Source organism: Hetaerina americana, unplaced genomic scaffold (genome assembly GCF_022747635.1).
Source record: "Hetaerina americana unplaced genomic scaffold, ioHetAmer1.1.p SCAF_7, whole genome shotgun sequence".
NCBI classification, from domain to species: domain Eukaryota; kingdom Metazoa; phylum Arthropoda; class Insecta; order Odonata; family Calopterygidae; genus Hetaerina; species Hetaerina americana.
The window spans coordinates 48,927,987-48,949,373 of NW_027287316.1; the positions used below are offsets into that span (position 1 = coordinate 48,927,987).

Sequence of the window (21,387 nt, forward strand, 5' to 3'; positions counted from 1 at the left end):
TGGATTGATCACTGTGGTTTATACGTGGATTGGAATCTGAAAGGAAAAGATATTTTTTCTTATTCAGGCCTCATCGCCATTTTCCACCACGTCTTCATGCTCATTACTGCACGTTGGTAATATCTTATGCATGTCTCTTTGACGACTAATATAGTTTTTCCAGCTCTCCTTGCCTTCCACCTGCTACGAATTAGGTCCCATAAATTAATCAGAATTAATATTGGAAATGGATTGAAAACGACATCAGAAAGGTATTTGTTTCATGCACTTTAAAGGCATCATTTTCCTGTACAGAGAGAGGAACCCAAGGAATTGCTTAACTATTGAAATGCAATGGAACAGGACCGTAGCTGTAACTTAGGTGGTTCCCAGATGTGGGAACCACGCCCCAATCCGCCTAAAAAGGCTCTCTGCACCTGGGGCTATGAGAGCCTAGAACCGGCGGTAAGGGCGCTGCTGGCGTAATGCCAGGGCTTGGTGCTGATGAGTCGCTCTGGGTCCCTCTCAAAAATTTGGAATGGAGTCACCACATAGGAACAGGACCGTATATGTAGCTTTTGTGGTTCCCACAAGGGAAACCCATGCCGCCTCAAAAACCTGGAACTAAGGGCGTGTTGCTGATGGGTCAATCAATGGGTGTGGGTCGTATGGATCCCTCTAAATAAATGGATTGACATCATTAAGAATGGACGTCACCATGGAATATACCAAATAGGAATAGAACATTGTGTAACTGGATATTTAGTGTACAGGTATAAATATATTGATTGCATACAAATTATTGTTCAGGCATACATTTTACCAATATTACGACATAAAGGGTACGCCCTTAAAATTGAAAGGCGCCAAGCAAAAAACGCACTCATACAAGTTTTCTCTTCCAGGCACGCGGTCCACGAGGACCAATCCGACTCCGCGCACTTCGTTGGCTGGCCTTTTGGTGTCGTGGTTGGGCAGCAGTCGGTAGCGCCATCTCCCGTTGTATCCTCCGTCAACACCCGTCTAATACTCCAGTTCCTATCGAAACACATCGGTGAGTTGGATTTGGTACCTAATGTCAAGGAAGACACGACTTTCTCATTTTTTTGTGTTAGGATAATTTTTTGCCAGGGTGATGTCCAGGGCTACTGGAGTTGAGAGTTTCTCTATTGTGCTTTACATTAGATGTACGGGTATCTTGATTTGAAATGATTTAATGGTGCTAATCAGTGGCGTCGGCACGGAGGAGTTAGTTTTCCAACAACCTTCATGGTCCGATTCCACGTATTTCGACAAGGAACGTTTACTTTCAGCATTAATTGTAGTGTGGAGAGATCGTGACTCAGTCAGATTTACGAGAATGACGACTTTTGAATGAACAGTTTTACACTGAAGCCCATTTGCCTCCCATCACTTTCCTAAATGTACAAAAATGTATTATTAGCCTCATCGTACTACGCTAGGAGAGATCATGAGCATAGAATTAGAGGGGTGAAGTAAAACAGATGGATTTAAGATGTCATTTTTCCCACGAACGATGCGGGATTAGATTGGCGTTGTCCGACCGCGCTAGGTGGGGAAAGTATTTGGAGTCAATAGTCTAGAGAATTAGCCCCCCCCCTTGACACCTTAGCGGTGGCTTTCAGGGTACGGTGAAATATAATATATAATTGTATTGTAATGAAAACGCAAACACAATAAAATTATCTAGCCGATAAAGTTCCCTCGCCGAGGGGTCTGACGTGCGTCTCACTTGAATACAAACAATGCTATATAATACGACCAGAGTCAAATAAATAGTACAACCCACGGCAGTGCACATACCTACTATTTCACAGCAATTAAAATTCTTGCCGGACCTGTGCCAGGACGACCTGTAGCACCCTGTTATTCTTGACTCGAGTTCATGTAACCTTTTATGAATAGTAAAACTATTTTGAAAATAAAGCCTTTAACAGCCTAAAATGCTTATTCCTAACACTCCTGTAGCTCTACTAAACAAATGCTAGAGTGCTTGAATTTCATAACGAAATGTGAAAGAATTATTACAATACTAACGTTCACTGATTTATTGCCACAACTGCATTTTATTATTAATATAAGGCACACTCGAGGAAAGGGCTGGAATAGTATTGGGATATTGGACGGAATGAAGGGAGGAAAGAAGTACACAGAGATGAAGAGGGGCCTGTTGTAAAGTAGGACGTTAGTATGCGTTTTGTTAGGAGAAACAAAATATGTATTTGGTAATTGTGTCCATCCAAACCCTACCGTAACCGATAGACTACCAAATAAAATTATATTTTATATATATATATATATATATATATATATATATATATATATTTTTTTTTTAAGGTAATCTACCGGTTAAGGTAGGTTTTTGGATGGACACAACTACCAAACAAATATTTTATTACTCCTAACAAAACACAAAATCCATCATCCTACTCTATATCAGGTCCCTCTTCATCTCTGAGTACTTTCTTCCTCCCTTCATCCCGTCCAACATCCCTATCCTGTTCCTTCCCTTTCCTCTTTTGCCCAACATTCTACCCTCTATCACAGTCTTCAACATCCCACTGCCGGTCAATACCCCCTTCATCCACTTTTCCTGCCTCCACAGGATTTCTCCCAACAAACCCCTCTCTTCTCCCACCATAACAAGTACTTCCTCATTTGTTTTCTTCTCTGTCCATTTCACCTTCTCCATTCTTCTCCACACCCACATTTCAAAAGCCTCCAGTCTACGTCTATCCTCCTGCTTCAATGACCACGTTTCCGCACCGTACATAGCTACGCTCCATATCAAAGTTTTTACGAGTCTTTTCTTAACATCCTTACTCAAAGTCCCCGTCATCAACTCCCTCCTCCTTGTAAAAGCCTCTTTGCCTAGCGCAATTCTTCTCCTTACGTCCCTACTACTTTGACCGTGTTGGTCCAAAACACTACCGAGATACGTAAACTGCTCTACCTGCTCTAGTTTTTGCCCTCCTATTTTAATGTTAAGCTTGGCCTTTTTCTTTCTAGAAAATCGCATAACCTTTGTTTTCTTAATATTGATTCTCATCCCATACCTGTCGCACTGAATTTCCAATTCACTCAGCAATGCTTGCAGCCCCTTGGCTGACTGACATACTAAAGCTTGGTCATCAGCAAACCTAACTGATTTTACGAATTCCCCACCCACTTTCATTCCTACCTCGAGTTCTTCCCATGCCTCTTTAATCATTTCCTCTGCATACAGGTTGAACAGCAACGGTGATAATGGGCAACCCTGCCTCACACCCCTTCCTAACACTGCCCATCCTGACTCCCCGTTTCTCACCCGCACCTGAGCAGTCTGAGACATGTACAGGTTGCGGATTAGCCTCCTTTCCCTCCAATCTATTCCTATTTTCTGCAGAATACTCATTAGTTTTTCCCAATTCACCCTATCAAACGCTTTTCCGAAATCTACGAAACAGGCAAATACCTCCTGGTTGTGTTCTATATTCCTCTCGATTAATAATCTCATTACTGCAATGGCATCACGCGTACCTCTCCCCTTCCTAAACCCAAACTGATCATCCCCTAAGTAATCATTTGCCCTACTCTCTATCCTTTTGTTTATGATCCTGAGAACAACTTTAGCTGCGTGGGATATCAAACTAATTGTCCTATAGTCCTCACATGACGTGGCCTTTACCTTTTTCGGAATAGGAACTAAAACTGATCTCACAAAGTCTTCCGGCCAGTTTCCCTCCTCATAAATACTACGGATCAGCCCATATAGCCTCTTCCTCCCACATTTTCCTAAGCATTTTAAAAGTTCCACGGGAATGTAATCTACCCCCACGGCCTTATTTAGTTTCATCTCCCTTAGTGTCCTTTCTATCTCATGGTCTAGTATGCCTGGACCTAAGCTGTCCTCCTCTACGTCATTTTCTTTTTCAATGTCTAACTTTGTTGGTCTGAGTTCTTTACCATACAGTTCTTCTATATACTCCTTCCATCTCTCTTGGATCTTTCCTGCGTCAACTATTACCTTACCCGCCTTATCTCTAACTGTTAGCATAGCTCTTCCTTTCTTACTTCCCGATAACGATTTAACTTTGCTGTACAGCGCACAGATTTCACCCTTCCTCTGCAGACTTTCCATATCCTCGCACTGCGTCTTCCACCATGCTTCTTTTGCTTTATTCGTTGCCCGCCTCAATTTATTGTTCAATTCTTTGTACTTCATTTTGCCTAATTCTGTATTTATATTCTTCCATTTTCTCCGCTCATCCATCTTTGTAATCATCTCATCCGTGATCCATGGTTTCCTAGTCCTTTTAGCGTTAACGGTTCCAATAATGTCTTTTGCGGCTGCAGACAACCCCTTCTTGATCATTTCCCATTTTTCTTCGATAGTACTAAGCCCTTTACCATCCTCCATGATTTTCTCTACCGCCTGTTTGTATTCCTTCCTTTTCAACCCATTTAACGCTTCTACATTCCATTTTCTAACTCGCCGCCCCTGCCTTATCTTTTTGAAACGTACGCTACATTTCATAACAACAAAATTGTGGTCTGAGTCCGCATCCGCTCCCGGGAAGCTGTGGGAATTTATCACACTATTCCTAAACCTGTGTCTAACCAGGATATAATCTAGCTGATATCTTCCTGAGTCACCTGGCATTTTCCATGTATACTTTCGTCTTTTGTGGTGTCTAAACCAAGTGTTGGTGATGACTAACCCCTGTCTTCTGCAGAACTCAACTGCTTTCTCCCCGCGGTCATTCCTCGTGCCTAAACCGTAGTCCCCCACCTCATCACCATCTCTTCCTTCGCCTACCGTCGCATTCCAATCCCCCATCACTATCAAATGTTTCCCTGCAGGAACACACGCGATCATGTCCTCTAACTGATCGTATATCCTATCGACCTCTTCTTCCTTATGGTTGCTCGGTGGCATGTATACCTGAATAATAACTAAGTTCGTCGGTTCTGCTTTTATCTCCACTAGTAGTATTCTATCCGTTACCTGCTCTATGTTGACTACGCTTCTTCCTACCTCTTCATTTAATACAATATATATAACAGAAAGTATTATGATAAAGCGATTTTTAAAGGTTAATTATTTTAAGTTTACACTACGGTTACCTTCCTTAAATCAAGCGAATTCTATGTAGCGACTTACTGAATATGCCTCAATAGTTTATTTAATCAACCTAGTAAACGGTAATGCCGAATAGATAATTTAGTTTCGTACTTTTCTTATAAATCTTATTTTAACGCAAAACGAGTTTCGGCGTTACTGAGTCATCGCTGGGTAGACGCTAACATGTGCTTGATTGGTCGACTACATACAGGTATATACGAGGTTTGTACAAAAATGATGAGACTGGTCTTTCTACGCGCGAACTGCTAGACAGATCACAATTAGTGAGGAATTGTTTCTAGTGGCATCTGTGAGAAGTATAACACCGCCTTGCTTGCGGCCCTATCTTGACTTGTCTCCTCATAACAGCGATTCTTGCCTGATCTCGCACACGCTTGCTGTGCAAATTCTTGTGTCAGTAAGAATGAAAGTGTTAAAGAAGCAGGCAGAGGCAAGCGCGGGTGCATTGAATTTGGTTTTAACCTCGAGAAAAGTAAAGGAAACTTGACTAAGTGGGGTAGAGAAGGGTGTCGAGGGGAAAGGAAGGGGAAAACGAGGAAAACAGATGATTTTTTTGGGAAAAGGATCTTACATGAAAAGGTGGGGTTGATAATATAAACCAAAGTAACCAATTAACAACAGATTTACACAAATTAGAGCCTGCCATAGTTTCTGAGATTCTTAAGTATTGAAAATATTTCGGCAAGGAATTTTTGTGCGAGTATACTTGCTGAATCCATACGTTTGATGGCTCATGCGTTTGATGACCGGACTAAATTATTTCGTGAATTTCAGAGTAGCAGTTTAATATGACTTCCCACAACCACATTATCCTGATTACGGCACTAGTCCTAGCACCTTTTCATGGAGAAGTTACTAGGACACAATGGACGTATGGTGAGAGATCAACATGGTAAAGAAGATGAATCGTCCTTAAGTAGCACCGTCAGAAGTAAAGACGCCCACAGGATCTGAATCCTCAGCCGTAGGATTAGAATCCAAGTGCATTGCCTATTCAGCCTACCTAGTAGTCCTAACGAATGCATTTAAGTCGGAGAACGACAAGTGGATTTTTGTTAATAGGTTACAACTCATTTCGCTTTGCACTAGTGAATGCGTTGTGTGCAGCTGCAGACAGGACATGACTCGCTAACATTGAGCTCGAGCAATAAAACACATTAGCAACCAGGGACTGCCATTCAGACATCTGGCCGACCTTCCCACATCCACAATGAGGGTCTCATGTGACCCTTAGGAGGTCAGGGAGAGTGTGCCCCTTGAGAGAGTGAGTCGGCAACTGCGTCGCTTGATCGACAGGTCAAGCTGACGCAGTAAGAAATAAATAGGGGAAGAAGAATAGAAGGAAGTCTGGCACACTGCTTAGTGAGCTACCAGCATTTGGACTTTGCATTTTGGACTCAGGGCTGCTGTAATTGATTTGAGATAAACATACACAAACATGGCATGGCACAATTGTACATTATATATTTAGAAAGCTTGAGACCTCGGAGTATTGTGCACGTATACTCGTACTAACGTAATAAATTACACATAATTTTAAATTATGATTTCCAAAACAAAACGCCGTTTTCGACCATCTGCAAAAGTGCCCTTTCTTTCAAACTTCTATCATATTTGAAACATTCAGACATCTTTCTATAAGTGTTCGTTTGTTCACGACAATTAAAGTATGTATTTCTTGCCTAAAGACTCCCTTCGGCCCCATTCTGTCATTCATTTCTCAATCTACCCCATCCTCTCTCAGACAAGGTTAAATAATAAAAATAATAAATATAACCACAATGAGGATTAGATGATCCGATTCTCACCAATTTCCTCGACATAATCCAACAAACGGAGCGTCCTTCATGCATATTTTCTCTTGATGGGGCACAAACAAATGCACATTCTATCACGATTCGCTCACTTTCTCACCCTATCTTAAATATTCCCACCTGAGTCCTTTCTCTAGTACCTTAAATCCACATCAGTACACATTTATGCATATCAAGGCATTTAGAGATTCAGTCCCACACAATGAGGTGAGAAAGGGTGCACCTCAAAACACTTCTATGATTGCTCTATTAGACAGTTACTCATTTTTTCTTGTTCTTCGATCACAATCCTATAATTGGCTTACAGCAGTCTTGCGGTATTATTGGGTTTGCACTGAACATATAAAACCACTAAGAGGGATTTTCTTATATGAAGAAAAATAATTTAATAGCAAATTTCACACAAATACACACCCGGCAATATCCTGCTTTATACTTTTGCTCGTGTGCCAACAGGTATTCAAGCTTAGTACTGGGCATAGAAGTATAATTTATTTTGAATTTGATTAGATGCAAAAATATCCCCCTAGAGGATGTGCGAGCATTTGGATATGTTTCAGTCCTGAGCCAGTCTCTTTCATCTTCTAACGTTTTTTATCCAAGCTACTTCGACAAATGCCCCATGCACTTAACAGTTTCAGGCTTAACTAGGTGGTGTTCCTTCATGCTGAGGGTAGAGAAAGAACTTTGCTATTCCACATAAACCGATTTAATATGTTCCACGACCATGGTTTCAATGCCGCACATCCTCATCAGGTCTGGTGATGATGCGCAGCAATGAAATCATGGTCGTGTAATATAATAATTCTTTTTAATATGGAATGGCAAATTTTTTTCTCTGCCCCATGCAATTCAATCTAGGCCTTTCCATGTGGTTGTTTCCTTCCACAACAACCTACGACATTGTCCCCACAAGTCCTTCGTGTCTGAGTTCATGAACAATGAATGTATTTATTTTCTACCTTTCACAGCTGATACAGTCTTTCGCCATATCTTCGAACAACCTCTCCGTTTGTTATTCTATCCGTCCATTGTATTTCAATCATTTTCTATTTTTTAATGTTCCATATTCTACCAAGTAACTGATGCATACACTCTGCACGCCTTTAAAGGTCTTATTCGCCTGAGCCATCTAATTGGAAAAAAGCTCTTGAAGAATTTAATACCTCAAGATTGTTAACTCATATGATTCAAAACCTCCAAGAATGTAGCTCTAACACTCAAACGATATAGATTATTGTATTTCACATTTATTAATTTTTATGTACACCCGTGATATCTCCTTTTGAAGAAACGGGTCGGTGCCATGATTCGTTTCTTAATTCATACCCCGATGGTTCTGCTTCGAAACTCAGTGTTGGCAGGATTTTTAAGTGGTATCCCGATCCCTGCATAGGATGCTTCGTGGAGACAACTTAGTAGAGTAGGTCATCCGTGGGATGGGACGTTAAATAGCGTGACCCCTTGGTGTCTTTCGTTGCGAGCAGGCTAATGCTGACACCAGGTTTCTCTCCACTCCTAATCCTCCAGTCTCTGAAAAACCTACCTCTACAAAATTAACCTCTATCTATCCCTAATGGTGCAAATGACCCCAAATGTCGGTCACATCTCCACAAAATTAATAATACCATTGTTCGTTATTCAAGTGCCTCGGAGAATCTATTTTTCGGTCTATAAATCCGAGGTTAGCGGGGATCGCACTCCGATCCACCCAATTTACCGATGACGTCGTCTGATTACGAATGCCGTCATGCTCTTATCTGTATCTTAATCAATTCCGTCTATGGAAAGCAGGATACGCAAACGTTCAACGAACCATAGTTTCGCCGTAAACTGAAATTTCACTTTTAATTCCTAATTAAATGAGGTACATACCACATCACGATACGTCATGTAGAAGCACCATTCTAAATCGACCGGATGTCGACAATGTTATCGTATTATACATCAAAGGATCGGACTGAGCTCGGTGCTGTATGTTGGATCGAAGAGTATAAAAACAGCTTGAAGGGTAAGAGAGTTTGAAGCTGGAAGACCGCTTATAAAAAAACGGGTAAAACGGCACACAATGGAATTTGAAATTAAGAAACTCGTGAGGACATGGCCAAGTGAACTGATGTTTAGCCGATGAAAATGGCCAAAATACTTCTCGGATGCTCAATATAGTTAAAGTTGTTCCTCTCCATCATATGTTTTCGCTACTGCGATGTTCATGTGTTTATGTTTATGTTTTCGCTACTGCGACGCTCACGTTGTAGCATATCAACTTATACAATTAACCCTAGAAAACATCTAACTCTCAGGCCTGGGACGGGATTGGAGCGTGTCGCGTTTGGTTCACTTCGATCGATGGGATGCGGTTGGATTTTCTAAACGTTACATAAAATTCACGGGAGAATTACGCTAAATCGAAAGGCGCAATATATGGGTGAAATATGGATTGTCAAATAATTAACTAATAATATAGTATATTGAAGAGAAAATCATTATCTTCCAAGAGATGGATTGCCGTAATGCTTATATTTAACGTAATACATTTTCAAACTGTAGCTACGAAACTAAGCATGCCAAAGTAAGGAGGAGTGGGAAAGTCCCTCAATTATTTCAAAGAGGAAACGATGAAGAGCGTAATTGGAAACAGGAACTAAATAATGGTGTGCATACTTTTCAAGATATAAATTCCGGAATCAGGTAATCATGCAAATATGAATTTGAAAAGACCGTCCATTTTCAGAAAACGGAAAAAATGCCAGTTGATGTACCCACGGTACTTGATTTCAATATGCTGCTCGCATGTAAATACTCAATTTCCGAAAGAATTCGCCACATTTTTCTCCTGAAGGAGACCCATTTAGTTGATGTAACCAGCAATTTAACATGAAAGCTGTTATTATTAAATTAACATATTAAATTATTCAAATTGGTCGTTAAGTTTCCACAAATTAATGGAGCTACCTCACAAGCCGACTGTGTTGTAGCTCATAAAAAACTGGGAGAAGTTTTGAGGTAGAAAAACGAACTTTCCAATTCTGAGTCAGACACTATTAAAGGCACCAGATTTCATGAAATGTCTTCCCTAATAACGACTGATCACTCTTCAAGGTTATAATTGGATTTGATCGAAGTATCGGTTGAGAACCATTCACTTCGTGTGCCCGTTATAATATCCTGACTTGCCATAAAGTCAGAAATTTCAAAATTCCGATTTTTCTGGGCTAAATTACTTACGAAAAGCACCTATTTTACGCAGAAGATTGCCTATTAAATTACCTTTTTCGCTGGAATGAGGATTGTACCAGTTTGAGAGAGTAAGAAAGAAAAAAAAGGCAGAGAGAGAGAGAGAGAGAAATAAAATTAGGGGTAGGAGAGGAAAGGGTAAGAGGGGAGAACAAAAATTGAACGCCGAGAGCTCATTACTTAGCGCACGAGCAACAATGCCCTTCTCCACCGAAATTCTCCCCCTTCCGAGGGTAAGGCCGTGAGAAATCTGACGCAGTCCGCAAATGCAAATTCATTTGTTTTCTCACTAGGCGGGCACTTCCAGCCAAGCCCTCTTCGACTTCCTCTTCATCCTCCCCCCGCCACGCGGAAATTCGTGCCTCATGGGAGGGGCTCGGAGGGCGGAGGGATCGGAGTGGGGGAGAAACCTCCTCCTCCCCACCCTCCCTCCCCCGTGCTGCGGCGTCGACCCAAGAATCAGCCGGCTCCTTTCTTTCAAACCCTTCCCCCCCTTCCGCCCCGGGGGGCGTTTCTTCGCGGGAATATTTTTTTCCCGCTTCGGCGTGAAACCAGGGAATATGATTACAGGGACGTCTCCGTCGGCGGCGTGCGAACGCAGAGGGGAAACTATTCCGCGCGCGAATACACTCGCGAACTTCGCGGTTGGAAAAGAGCGTTCTTTTGTGAGAAACTAGTTCCGCTGGCTTATTTTTTTCCGATCATTTGCATCTCTGGGTCGATGTGAGTTATGTAAAACTAGTTTCTCCAATTTTCAGTGTTCCACTTTGTTGCCGTAGGCCTTGGGTCACTACGTGTGAAGGAAAAAAAGAAGAGTCCATAAAAGTATGTTGTTGAGTTTTGAGGAGTTTTTTTTAAAGCGGAACCCGACTAAATTCACTATTTTTTCACAAATCAACTAAATGCCAATCCGGATAGCATGCTGGAGAGCTGATGCATTCAAATTCTTGTAATTTCATCTTGAAAGTGATCCCAAAATTGACTCCCATCAAGTGATCTAAAATAATTCTCTTCTTCTATCCTAACAAAATATTCTTCCTTGTAGCAAATTTCTCCATTCATGAAACCCATCCTTGCCCACTAAGCCCACTCTTTTCGTCTTATTCGCACAAAAACCATATCATTTGCTTTTCCATCGCCAAAGATTGAGTTGAATTTAAAGTACGAATACTTCAATGAATTGAGAATTCAAAAAAGTCTTAATTGAAAAATTAGGTCACTCGCACCGATACGTTGCGGGCACAATTTATTAATACGTTATATAACCTCGATAAAAGGTGTGAACTGCTCTTTGACGTAAAATGTGAAAGTTCAGAGTGGCAGCAGATGTGAATTAAGCAGTGTTCTCTTAACAAAATACTACTTTTTCGCAAAGACAGCACGAAGGGAGTTACATAAGCCTTAATCATTACCTATGGTCAGTCATAACCAGCACGCAGTAAGACATTAAAGAACGCTATTTGATGTTGATCCAGTTATGATGTCCTGCCGGAATGCTTCTTTCGATAGGACTCCATCCCGTTATCCTAAAGGTCAAGGGTTCGTATCTCGAGTCGACCCGGATAGCATAGTGGGCAGCTCTCACGCCGATCGATCCATTAGTCTCGAATTGTGGTGCCAATAATTATCAACAAACAATTACTTATGAGGTTAAAAAGAAAGTTAACATTTCCACCGAAAGAATTTAATATTTCACGACCATGGTTTCGATACTACGCATCATCATCAGGAATGATGTGCAGCATCGAAACCATGGCCGTGAAATATTAAATCCTTTTGGTGGAAATGTTAAGCTTCTTTTTACCCTCATAATGAAGGAATTCCACAAAGTTAAAACTGACACTTATGTTCAATGATGGCTTAATGGTGCTCGGCGTCCTTGCTGGCATTGCTACATATTGAATTCAAATAAACAACTTTGCATTTCACAAATTTATTTAATATGCACGATCAAGGTTCAGCTATATCGTGGCATCTTCAAATAAATAAATCGAAGAAGTTTTTGATTTGGTTCCAAATTGTTTGACGCGTCGTAATTTATTCCCTTGAATAGGGTTATGAAGAAATTAAAAATAACAAAATTCAAACAGAAAGAAAAAAAATCACATCTCTGTAGCTTCGTAATGCCACAAAAGAGGAAGTCAAAAACGATAATCGGAGGCTTCGTTGCAAATGCTGTAGACACCGGAAACTAATAGCGTCGTCGTGCAAACTCCATGCTCCGTGCATTAGCAAACACCCCGTTCCCATCGCGTCATCGCTGCGCCGCCCTTCACACGGATATCAGGTCGTAATGGTGTTATACCTTGACCCATCCAACTTATCATTTTCCCCTGGAGAGGTGAAAGAGTTTTCCTCTGTTTTCCCGCGATATCCTACATTTCCGCCGGTCTTTCTGGCGAAGAAAATTACGTTCCCCGGAGTCCATAATGGGAGGGAAACTGGAGATGGCCACTCGGAAGACGTTCGGGGAGAAAAAAAGTCTCTCACAATAGGTTCACGAGAGGGCTTTTTCGAAAAGGGGAGGGGGTTAGAGAGGAGGCGAGGTAGAATGGAAGTTCATGAACAAACAAGAAGGTCAACTCCGGCGAGAGATAGAGTTGGCGAGGGGAGAATAAGTTTTCTGTCTTGGGACTGAACTTCTCATTCAGATTCGTCTATACTTACACACATCTTCAGTTATTGATTTGAATATCTAGACGAAAAATATGATATGGTCTGTACGTTATTTCTCGGTATACCCTTATCATTTACACGACCAAAAATTAATACAGGATTTAATTACAGACGGTTAATACATTACTCAGTAATTCATAACAGAATAATACAGGCAAAATACATTACTCAATTATGCTAAAGGTTCTTCTCAATACAAAGCAATGAAGAAAATGAAGGAATGGTCTTGAATTCATCGCCTTTTATGTTTTATCCCTAAACATATAGTTTTTTAAGAAATATATTTTTCTGCAAAGGTGGAATGTCTCCGGCATCCACCCGAGTGAAAATAAACCAGCGCCGAAAATAGTTTCTAAGGTGGCAACGTTCAAAAGGACGAAACAAACACTAATACCGCATGTGGAAACAATGATTAATTTTTCTTGCGAAATGCGATTAATGGCGAAGCTGATAAGGAAATCATTTTACGGTGTGAAGGCTTAAACCCCAAGTTATTGAATCAATTTTTCACATTTTGACCAAAATATTAAAATGGATGATTCTCGGTAATACTAATCGGATTCAATCAAAAACCGTTCTCAGACCTCCTGATCCATTTGCTGTACGAGTTTCTTTTGTGCCGTTGGCAGTTGCAAAAATTGAAAAAAAACTGGAACATTCTGAGGTGGATATCGGCCAAAGTATAATCATTTCATCTACTCTTAATAAAAAATTCAAATATAAAATTTACTGCGGCTCAGATTAGCCGACATCGAACCCAAGATATTCTATCTAGGGCCTAGCAATCTACCCTCGGCACTACCACGCCTCATAATAAAGGGAGTACACCAACAATATAATTGTAATCCTGACTGAGATTGAGGGAATGAGGGTTAGAGTTAGAGACAGATGGCAGAAGAGACGGAGAGAGAAAGATAGGTACAAGGGTACAGGGTGGGGCAGACAGATCCGGAAAAGGATTAGAGACATTGAGGCAAGAGAAGAGGCCCGAAGAGACATAAAGTGAGAGAGAGAGATGAAGGTAGAGAAATAGATAAGAGGGGCGACGTTGCGCTGGAGGAGAGGTCTCGCGTATGGAGAGAGAACAAGGGAAGTCTGGCCTCTACGGAGGACATTATTTACACCGCCACGTGCAGCCGTGCGTGGAAAGATAATTAAAAGAACACGATCCCATTCAATTTCTCTTCACCCTGCCCCAACTCGCTCTTCAAGGGTGCCCACAATGCCCACCGCCATCTCCCCCCACGCACCTTGGCTGCCTTAAGGGGACGAGCCCCGCCACGTGGAGGAAGTGAAACGAATACTACCATAATGGGGGAAATGTAGAACGTTTTGCGAATCAACCCATTTTTTCGGGCCGCGTCCAAATGGATAGGTCAGGATTCTGCCGATATATTTCGCGGATTTTTTTCCCTCTATTTCTCTCTCTCCCCACCTTCACTTCACCTCGCCCCCCGCTCTTCTTCCTTGGAAATCCTCATTAGGGGCATGCCAAGGCTTTTGACTGGGACGCATACAAATATATTCGCGTCGGCGAGATCGTTTACGGCTGTTTGGGTCTCGTCCCTCTCGTTCACTCAATTAGCGCTCTAAATTTTGCGAGATTCGATATTCCTTCGGTGCGTTTCCCATCCGTCGGGTTTAGAAATCGTGGGCTTAACAGGATGTCGAAAGTTGAAGGGATTATCCATTATTTCTTTTTTTTTCTTTGAAGGAAAAGGAGGTCGAGGGGATATAATGCTTATAAATAGAGTATAAAAAAAGCAGTAGGTCATTAGTGCCTAACAGTAGGAGGTACGACGATAAATATTCGTTTTGAGCATTTTCTTTACAAGGTCTCAATCTCATGAGATACTTCGCAGGGTTTTCCTTGTGCCGCGGAATGAGTTTTTTTTTGCGCGGAAACGAGGAAAAATATTCGCCATTTAGCCCCCTCGGAATTTGAATCTACTACCACTTTCCCAATGCCAAAACATCGTCCATCAAAATATTCACTTTGTCATGTGTAAGCCTTAAATTTATTACGGGAGTAAAAATGCAGCTTTGTTAAATTCTACTTAATGTTTTAATCTCACGACCCGGGTTTCAATACAATACCTGATGATGATAGCATGCATTGAAAGCCGGGTCGTCAAATTAAAATATGAAGTGGAATTTACAAAGCCTTATTTTTCTTACCGTAATGGATAAGTTCCACAAAGTCAAGCTTGAAACTATGAAGTTTATTCTTAAATTCATTACTAGAGTTAGTATAAGAAGAATGTTCATATTTTTCCACAAATAATATTGATTTTATTGGTAGTTAATCAGACATATATCACTGAATGTACAAGCTTTCATCACTTAATTATTTTCACACCTTACGTTATAACATTGTGGAATTGATGTGTCATGTAATAAAAGCACACTTAATAATGCTTCACGCATTATGCATGTAATTGGGTTCCGAACGCTATTTCAACCACTTCGTGCACTTGGTAAAGGTGAGAACATAAAACAAGATATAACAACAGGATCGTATCCTGAAAAACAGGAGGTAAAAATATCTCCCTCTTCCGTCCCATATTTATTTTTCAGTATATAAAGCCTGATCATTGCTAATTACGTATTCTTGCCTTTGACAATAGCACGTTTTTAAAATAACTGTCGAGACCAACAACAGTGTACGAGGTATTTCTATGGCCAGCTTTTATACGTAATTTCTCGTTGAACTGAAGGTTAACGATAAAATCCGGTTAACTCCAAATAGACCGTGTAACTTCAGTTTAAATATTCGCATTCATCAATGAGTAATCTTATTTGCTTGTAAAATGGGAATCGGTATCTCTATGTTAAGTTAAGAATCACATTAACTAACCATTGGATTTAACGAGAGATTATAAAACCGGGCCTCTATTTGCTTTTATTTCTCTAGGTTTTTATATTAAAATAATATTCCTCTGAAATTAGAGTGAAAATCAATACAGAATTTTTCGCTGTATTGGCAGCAAAGAGTTACCAGAATTAACGTAAAATTGGCAGAAAAAAAAACTAAATCAGGTCGGTAACAAAGTTACAGCCATTATAATATGCTTGTTTCACATTAATTATCGTTCCTATCGTATATTCTCTGAGTAAAACGCGCGGAATCTGTAACACAATGCTTTCTTAGAGAGAGAGTACGATGAAATGGCATATTTGGAATACAATGCAAGGCTTTCTGAAGTACCGTGACCGAGTCTAACTTAAAAGAATAGGTCAGTCACGAATGATATTTATCTCAAATCGACTCCGCGCTCGTTAGCTACGTTCATGGGAAGAGCATATGCTTTTCAAATATGCAATAGACCATTGCTATTGGCGAAAAGTATACCAAAGATACGCTGAGTCATTTCAAACCTTCTGAAAAAATAACATTGGCACTTTATGACAAATCGCACGTGGGCATGTGGCTCATTGAGGGGAAACGGCGAAGAAATAAAAATGATCGCAATTGGATTCGTTGAGAGACCCCACCGTTTGAGGATCGCTTGTTGGCATGAAATGGGTCAATAACGGCAATCTCAAAGGTTAAATTTTGACCTGAAGGTAATTGCATTTACCAACACGTCTTGAGGAGTGGAATGAAATTGTTCAGCCAACTGGAGTTTGAGATAAAAGTTTAATCAAAATGAAAGTGATTGACAGAGTGGAAGAAAGTGAATGACAATAATGAAATGATTAAAGTGCTATCAATAAAGGCTTTACCATCCATCTCCCTTCATATCTACATGGTGCTTTACTATCCATCTCCCTTCATATCTACATGGTGCCCTATGAGTATTATAATTATACAACGCTGTTGTCATACTACCAGTGAAATGGATCGACAAAAATAAATAAAACGCACAGCAAACAGTCGGCATAGGCTTTCGGAACTAAAGAGTCATTTCGAAGTTTAGATGACGCGTTAGCATATAAAAGCAATATGTACGCATGAACATTCGTATTACAAAAAAAGAGAACAACCGGTAGCTGCCGGACACAGTGGTCAGCTATGAAGGGCAAAATTCCAGCAAGCAAGATGCGGTTATACGAGTACTCGTATTAAATCGGGATCGGCTGCAAAAATCCAGGCTTTGTGGTTAAAATTAAGGACAAAAGTCCACTTTTTGGAACCTTTTACTAAAGAAAGAGCGATTACCAGAATTTAGAACTGGTTACTCAAACCTGTAAGTCACTTTAAAGCCATCTTTCAAACTTGACTTCTATGTCATGTGGACAAGCCCTGCGCCATTTATTACCATCGGATTTCGGATACCATTTTGAAACTAAAATGATGCATTATAAAACAGAAACAGTTAGTAATAGAATAATTCGTTAAAATTATGTTCTTAGCCCAATTGATGTGAGCTAGTATGTGATAACGCTGGTAAATCTTATGCAAGCGACACAATTAAGAAATCCTTGAGTATAGTGTGAAGGATATCACTTGAGAAACCGTTTTTTCTAGAAAAAATTAGCGATGCAATTTCGTTTCCACATTTTAAAGAGTCCCTAGGAAAGGCCTAGAACATCACTTAGCAGATATCCTTTCACGAACCACGTTGGCACTAGCCTATTTTGAAAGCCTACCTGTTCTTCCTCATATTGTTTTCAAATCTCTCGTAAATATTGAAACATTAGGGAAAAAGGGTAGTTTTGAAAGGTTTTTACGTAGAAAATATTTTTTACAAATTTAATGATGCATTCCACTGATACGGGCTTCTATGATCTTATTCCACGATTCTAGGTTTTCCAGTTTTCTTGATTCACACAATTTTTAAAAATATGATGTGGCTATGACGTTCATTTCCCCATAAGGATTTTAATTTTATGACCACATATGAGGACAGCGTTACTAATCGATGCAATGCTCTAGGCCTATTCAAAGAAAATTAAGAAATACAAGATTTATGGCCATGTTCTAAAATTACAAAACATTTTTCTCGAGACTGGAAGTAAAAGATAACTGTGGTTGAGCTTCAAATACGCGGGAACTCCTTATGAATACAGGTCATAGATGGCTGCAACGGGCAGTTAATAGGATTTTTATAGATGCCGCTATCTAATATACTCTTACAGGCTTATCGAGTACCCTCCCATCTAGATGTATCATTTTAATAGTTCAGTGAAATGGACATCCATTTCCTCAAATTTCAAATAAGACTACCTCCAATTCCAAGATGAATTGATTAGCAATAGATGAATATTTACACAAACACATGAGCCATTCAAGTCCTTAGACTCATCTTCAGTTGGTTGCAAGAGTGCTCCAACTTTTGATGGAGTTGTTTGGACTCCCAATTCTTGTATTGGAAAGTGATTCTCCAAGACTGTAATCCACCGATAGTTTTTTTCTTAATTAATGTTAGTCAAGTAAAACGAATATTTAAAACTGGTCACAATTATACACTACCCCGACAAATAACAGAATCGAAGAGTTTTCAAAGAAAAATGAATGACAATAATTTTATTAAAGTCAATTTGGATGGACTTCTGGAGAAGTAAAAAAATAATTACCAAAATTTGCCCTGGAAACACACAATGCCAGACAAAAAGAAAAGACCAAGTTGTACTCAGAAAGCATGTAAACCTGCTCTAATAGGGCTCACGTCAAAATAGACCCTCAGGTGTCATACTCCCCCACAAAACTTGGGCACGTTATACATACCTGCATATCAATTATCATCCTTAATAAGCATATATTCCGTTGAATTTTTAAATAATTGTTTGTTGTTTAATCAGATTTTTCACGTATTTCCAAGGGACGGAAAGCAAGCGTGGTAGAACCAAACGATAAAAATATAATATGCTGACTTATACTTACTCTAATTAGAAATTCTAAAGTAAGAAAAATCTACGAATAAATATCAATGAGGACATAAAGAGTTTTGATTAGCGTAGGTCAGATGTGTGAGGTCATCTGTGTATCTGTGTATAAATACACGCGCTGCGGCGGAGACATGAAGGGAAGATGAGGAGACGCAGGGGAATGCAGGGGTTAAAAGGGTGCACACGTGTAGTCTTCACGACACAACACTCTTTGCGCGTTATCATCCGCGCACATTGCCATAATGACCTCCCCATCTCAGAGGTCTATCGTTTGCTCCCTCCGCGGGGCACTGGGATCTGGAACAGTTCACCGCTGCCCCATTTCATGGACCGAAGTAAGGGGCTCGGGAAAACGCTCGCTGTCCGTTGATTTGCTCGTGGGGGGATATCGTAGATTCCCATCGAAAGTCGACCCGCTTCTTCTTGTCATTTGGTTTTTCCTCACAATTTTTGCTAGAAAAAACAGGCTTTACGTTTTTGTAAGCTGCGCATGAAGTACATAACATTTTACCCGAAGGGTTTAAATAACATGGCCTCCATTTGTAGTCCCTAAAATGTTGCAACAGCATACACTCTTTCAGACAAAGAAAGTCGAAAACAATGGAATCCTAATCACTCTACACGTCATCATTCATTAACAGTCTATTTATGTGAAGATTGGTTGACAACTCTGTTTTGAGTGGTTGACAACAATTCATCCTAGCTTAGTCAAAGTCCTGGCTGATTCATTAATCCTTTGGTCTTAATGTTGCCTTCTAGTTTCTTTTCCCATTATTTTCCCAACATGTTTCTTCTTTTCTGACTTATGGACCATATTGCATTTTAACCCAATTATCTTTTGCGTACCTATTCATTTCTTAATTCATTGTCCGTTTGATACCCAATATCCGCCTCCAGCACCCAATTATGAAGGCTTTCTACTGTCCTCTCGTCTACAAGTATTTCCCAGTGGTTCGTGTTCCGTATCTATAAAGTCTCATACCACCACGAAAGCTTTCCGTAAGACTTGCTTGCTTGTTAGTTTCTTTGAGTTCAGTGGCTGGCTCTTCCTGGTAAACACCTTCTTAGCTTGAGGTTTATATCCACTTCACACGTTTGAAAATCCTTCCATCCCGTGTTTTATTTCTTTCTAGGTAGCTTAAAGGTGCCACCTGTTCCAATTTATCTTCGCGTAACGTTTGTGAATTCAAAGTTTCTTACTAGTGTTATAGTGTTCTTATACTGTGACATTATTCTGGTCGATTTTCATGCTTTAGTTCAAAATAATTGAACCATTGCTTTACGCTGCTGGACTACCTTCATGGCTTCTTGATTACCTACATGTATTTCGCTGCTAATTTGCTTTCGTTTATTTTTATCCACATTGCGGTAACTTGATACTTGTAAATCTGGTAGATTATTCTTCTTTCGTTGCCAAATTTGCAATCAACATGGCTCCATTTAATCAAGTAATTTTAATAACTTCTTACGCTCGGAATTTTCAAAGATCACATTCAAAGACATTTAGATAATAATAATCTTTTATTGCCGTTGAACCCTGAGGGCCTAAGGCCTCTGAGACATACAATGCATGTGCGTCCGTCACATTTCATTTTTATTGTAAAACAATATCGTAAAGTACGTAACAAACTACAAAAGCGGAATTCGGAAGGTCATCTATGAAGAGTGAACAAAAGGGAACGAGCCAAACCTTGAACCACTACAGATGCGACGTTTAACCAGTTCAAAAATAACTGTTTTTCCTATTAACACCCAGACGGGTACGAACGGAGTATTTTATTACTGATTATTTTTTCCTAATATCCTTCACGATTAGTAGTGCAGTAGTAGTGTTAGTAGATTAGATATATGAGAAACAAGATCCAAGGTTCAGTGCTCCTTCCATCTCTCGGCTATTTCTTCGGTATCAAAATTATTAGAACCTTCTCGAAGTCTTAAAGTAATCATCCACTTTAGGGACCATCTTCGACTGTCGATTTGTCATAGAGTAGCGTGTCTTTTGCTTTCCCACCAAGCGTCTTGATAATTCCTCCGTTGATTGCGCCGTCCCGGGCATCATGTTGTCCTTCAAATCTTAAGTTGAAATTTCTAAATCATTTATAAATTTATAGGAGGCACGGTCGTATTCGTGCAACATACTCATTTTTGAGATATTTCAGAGCTTTCAGTCCTCTTCAGTAATCTTTCAGTAAGGGATCTTCAGTTTAGACCGAAATTTTCTAAATGATTGTATTCAGTTACCACCCTCCCATTTAAAACTCTGAAGTTGTGCTATTTCCTTGTATCTGCTACAAAAGTCGCTCTAGGTTTCGAATTTCTCTTTTCTTCTTGCCGTCGCTGATTTCTTCGGGGTAGCCACTTCTCCATTGCCTTCCTAAATTATCGCACTACTCCGTTTCTGTCGTAATTCTGGTCCTAGGCTAACTCGTCTAAGTTTTTAGAATCCTTATATTTTCCCCTCTATTCCACAGGCCATAAAATATTTCGTTATCCTCTTAATCACATTCTGCCCATCTGTAACTTTTGTGATTGCCTTCTTCGGTTAATTACAATTTTCTTCATCACCGGTCTCTTTTTCTTTCTCCATTCACCGGCGACCATAACGAATCTTTCGCTCATTCGATTTCTCCAAAGCTTTCCTGTTCTATCCGAATTCATGTCTTACCTTCTTAATCTCCTTGTATCGCAGACCACCCTCCTTGA

General features: G+C 40.1%; 1 protein-coding gene across 1 annotated transcript in view; it reads left to right on the forward strand.

Moving 5' to 3' along the window:
• The window catches only part of LOC139696476 (platelet-activating factor acetylhydrolase 2, cytoplasmic-like), a 99,043-nt gene that overhangs the window by 74,182 nt on the left and 3,474 nt on the right, over positions 1 to 21,387 (forward strand). The window contains exon 10 of the mRNA XM_071595260.1: positions 885 to 1,033. Coding sequence (XP_071451361.1) covers positions 885 to 1,033 — 149 coding nt within the window. The remainder of the gene's footprint in view (positions 1 to 884; positions 1,034 to 21,387) is intronic.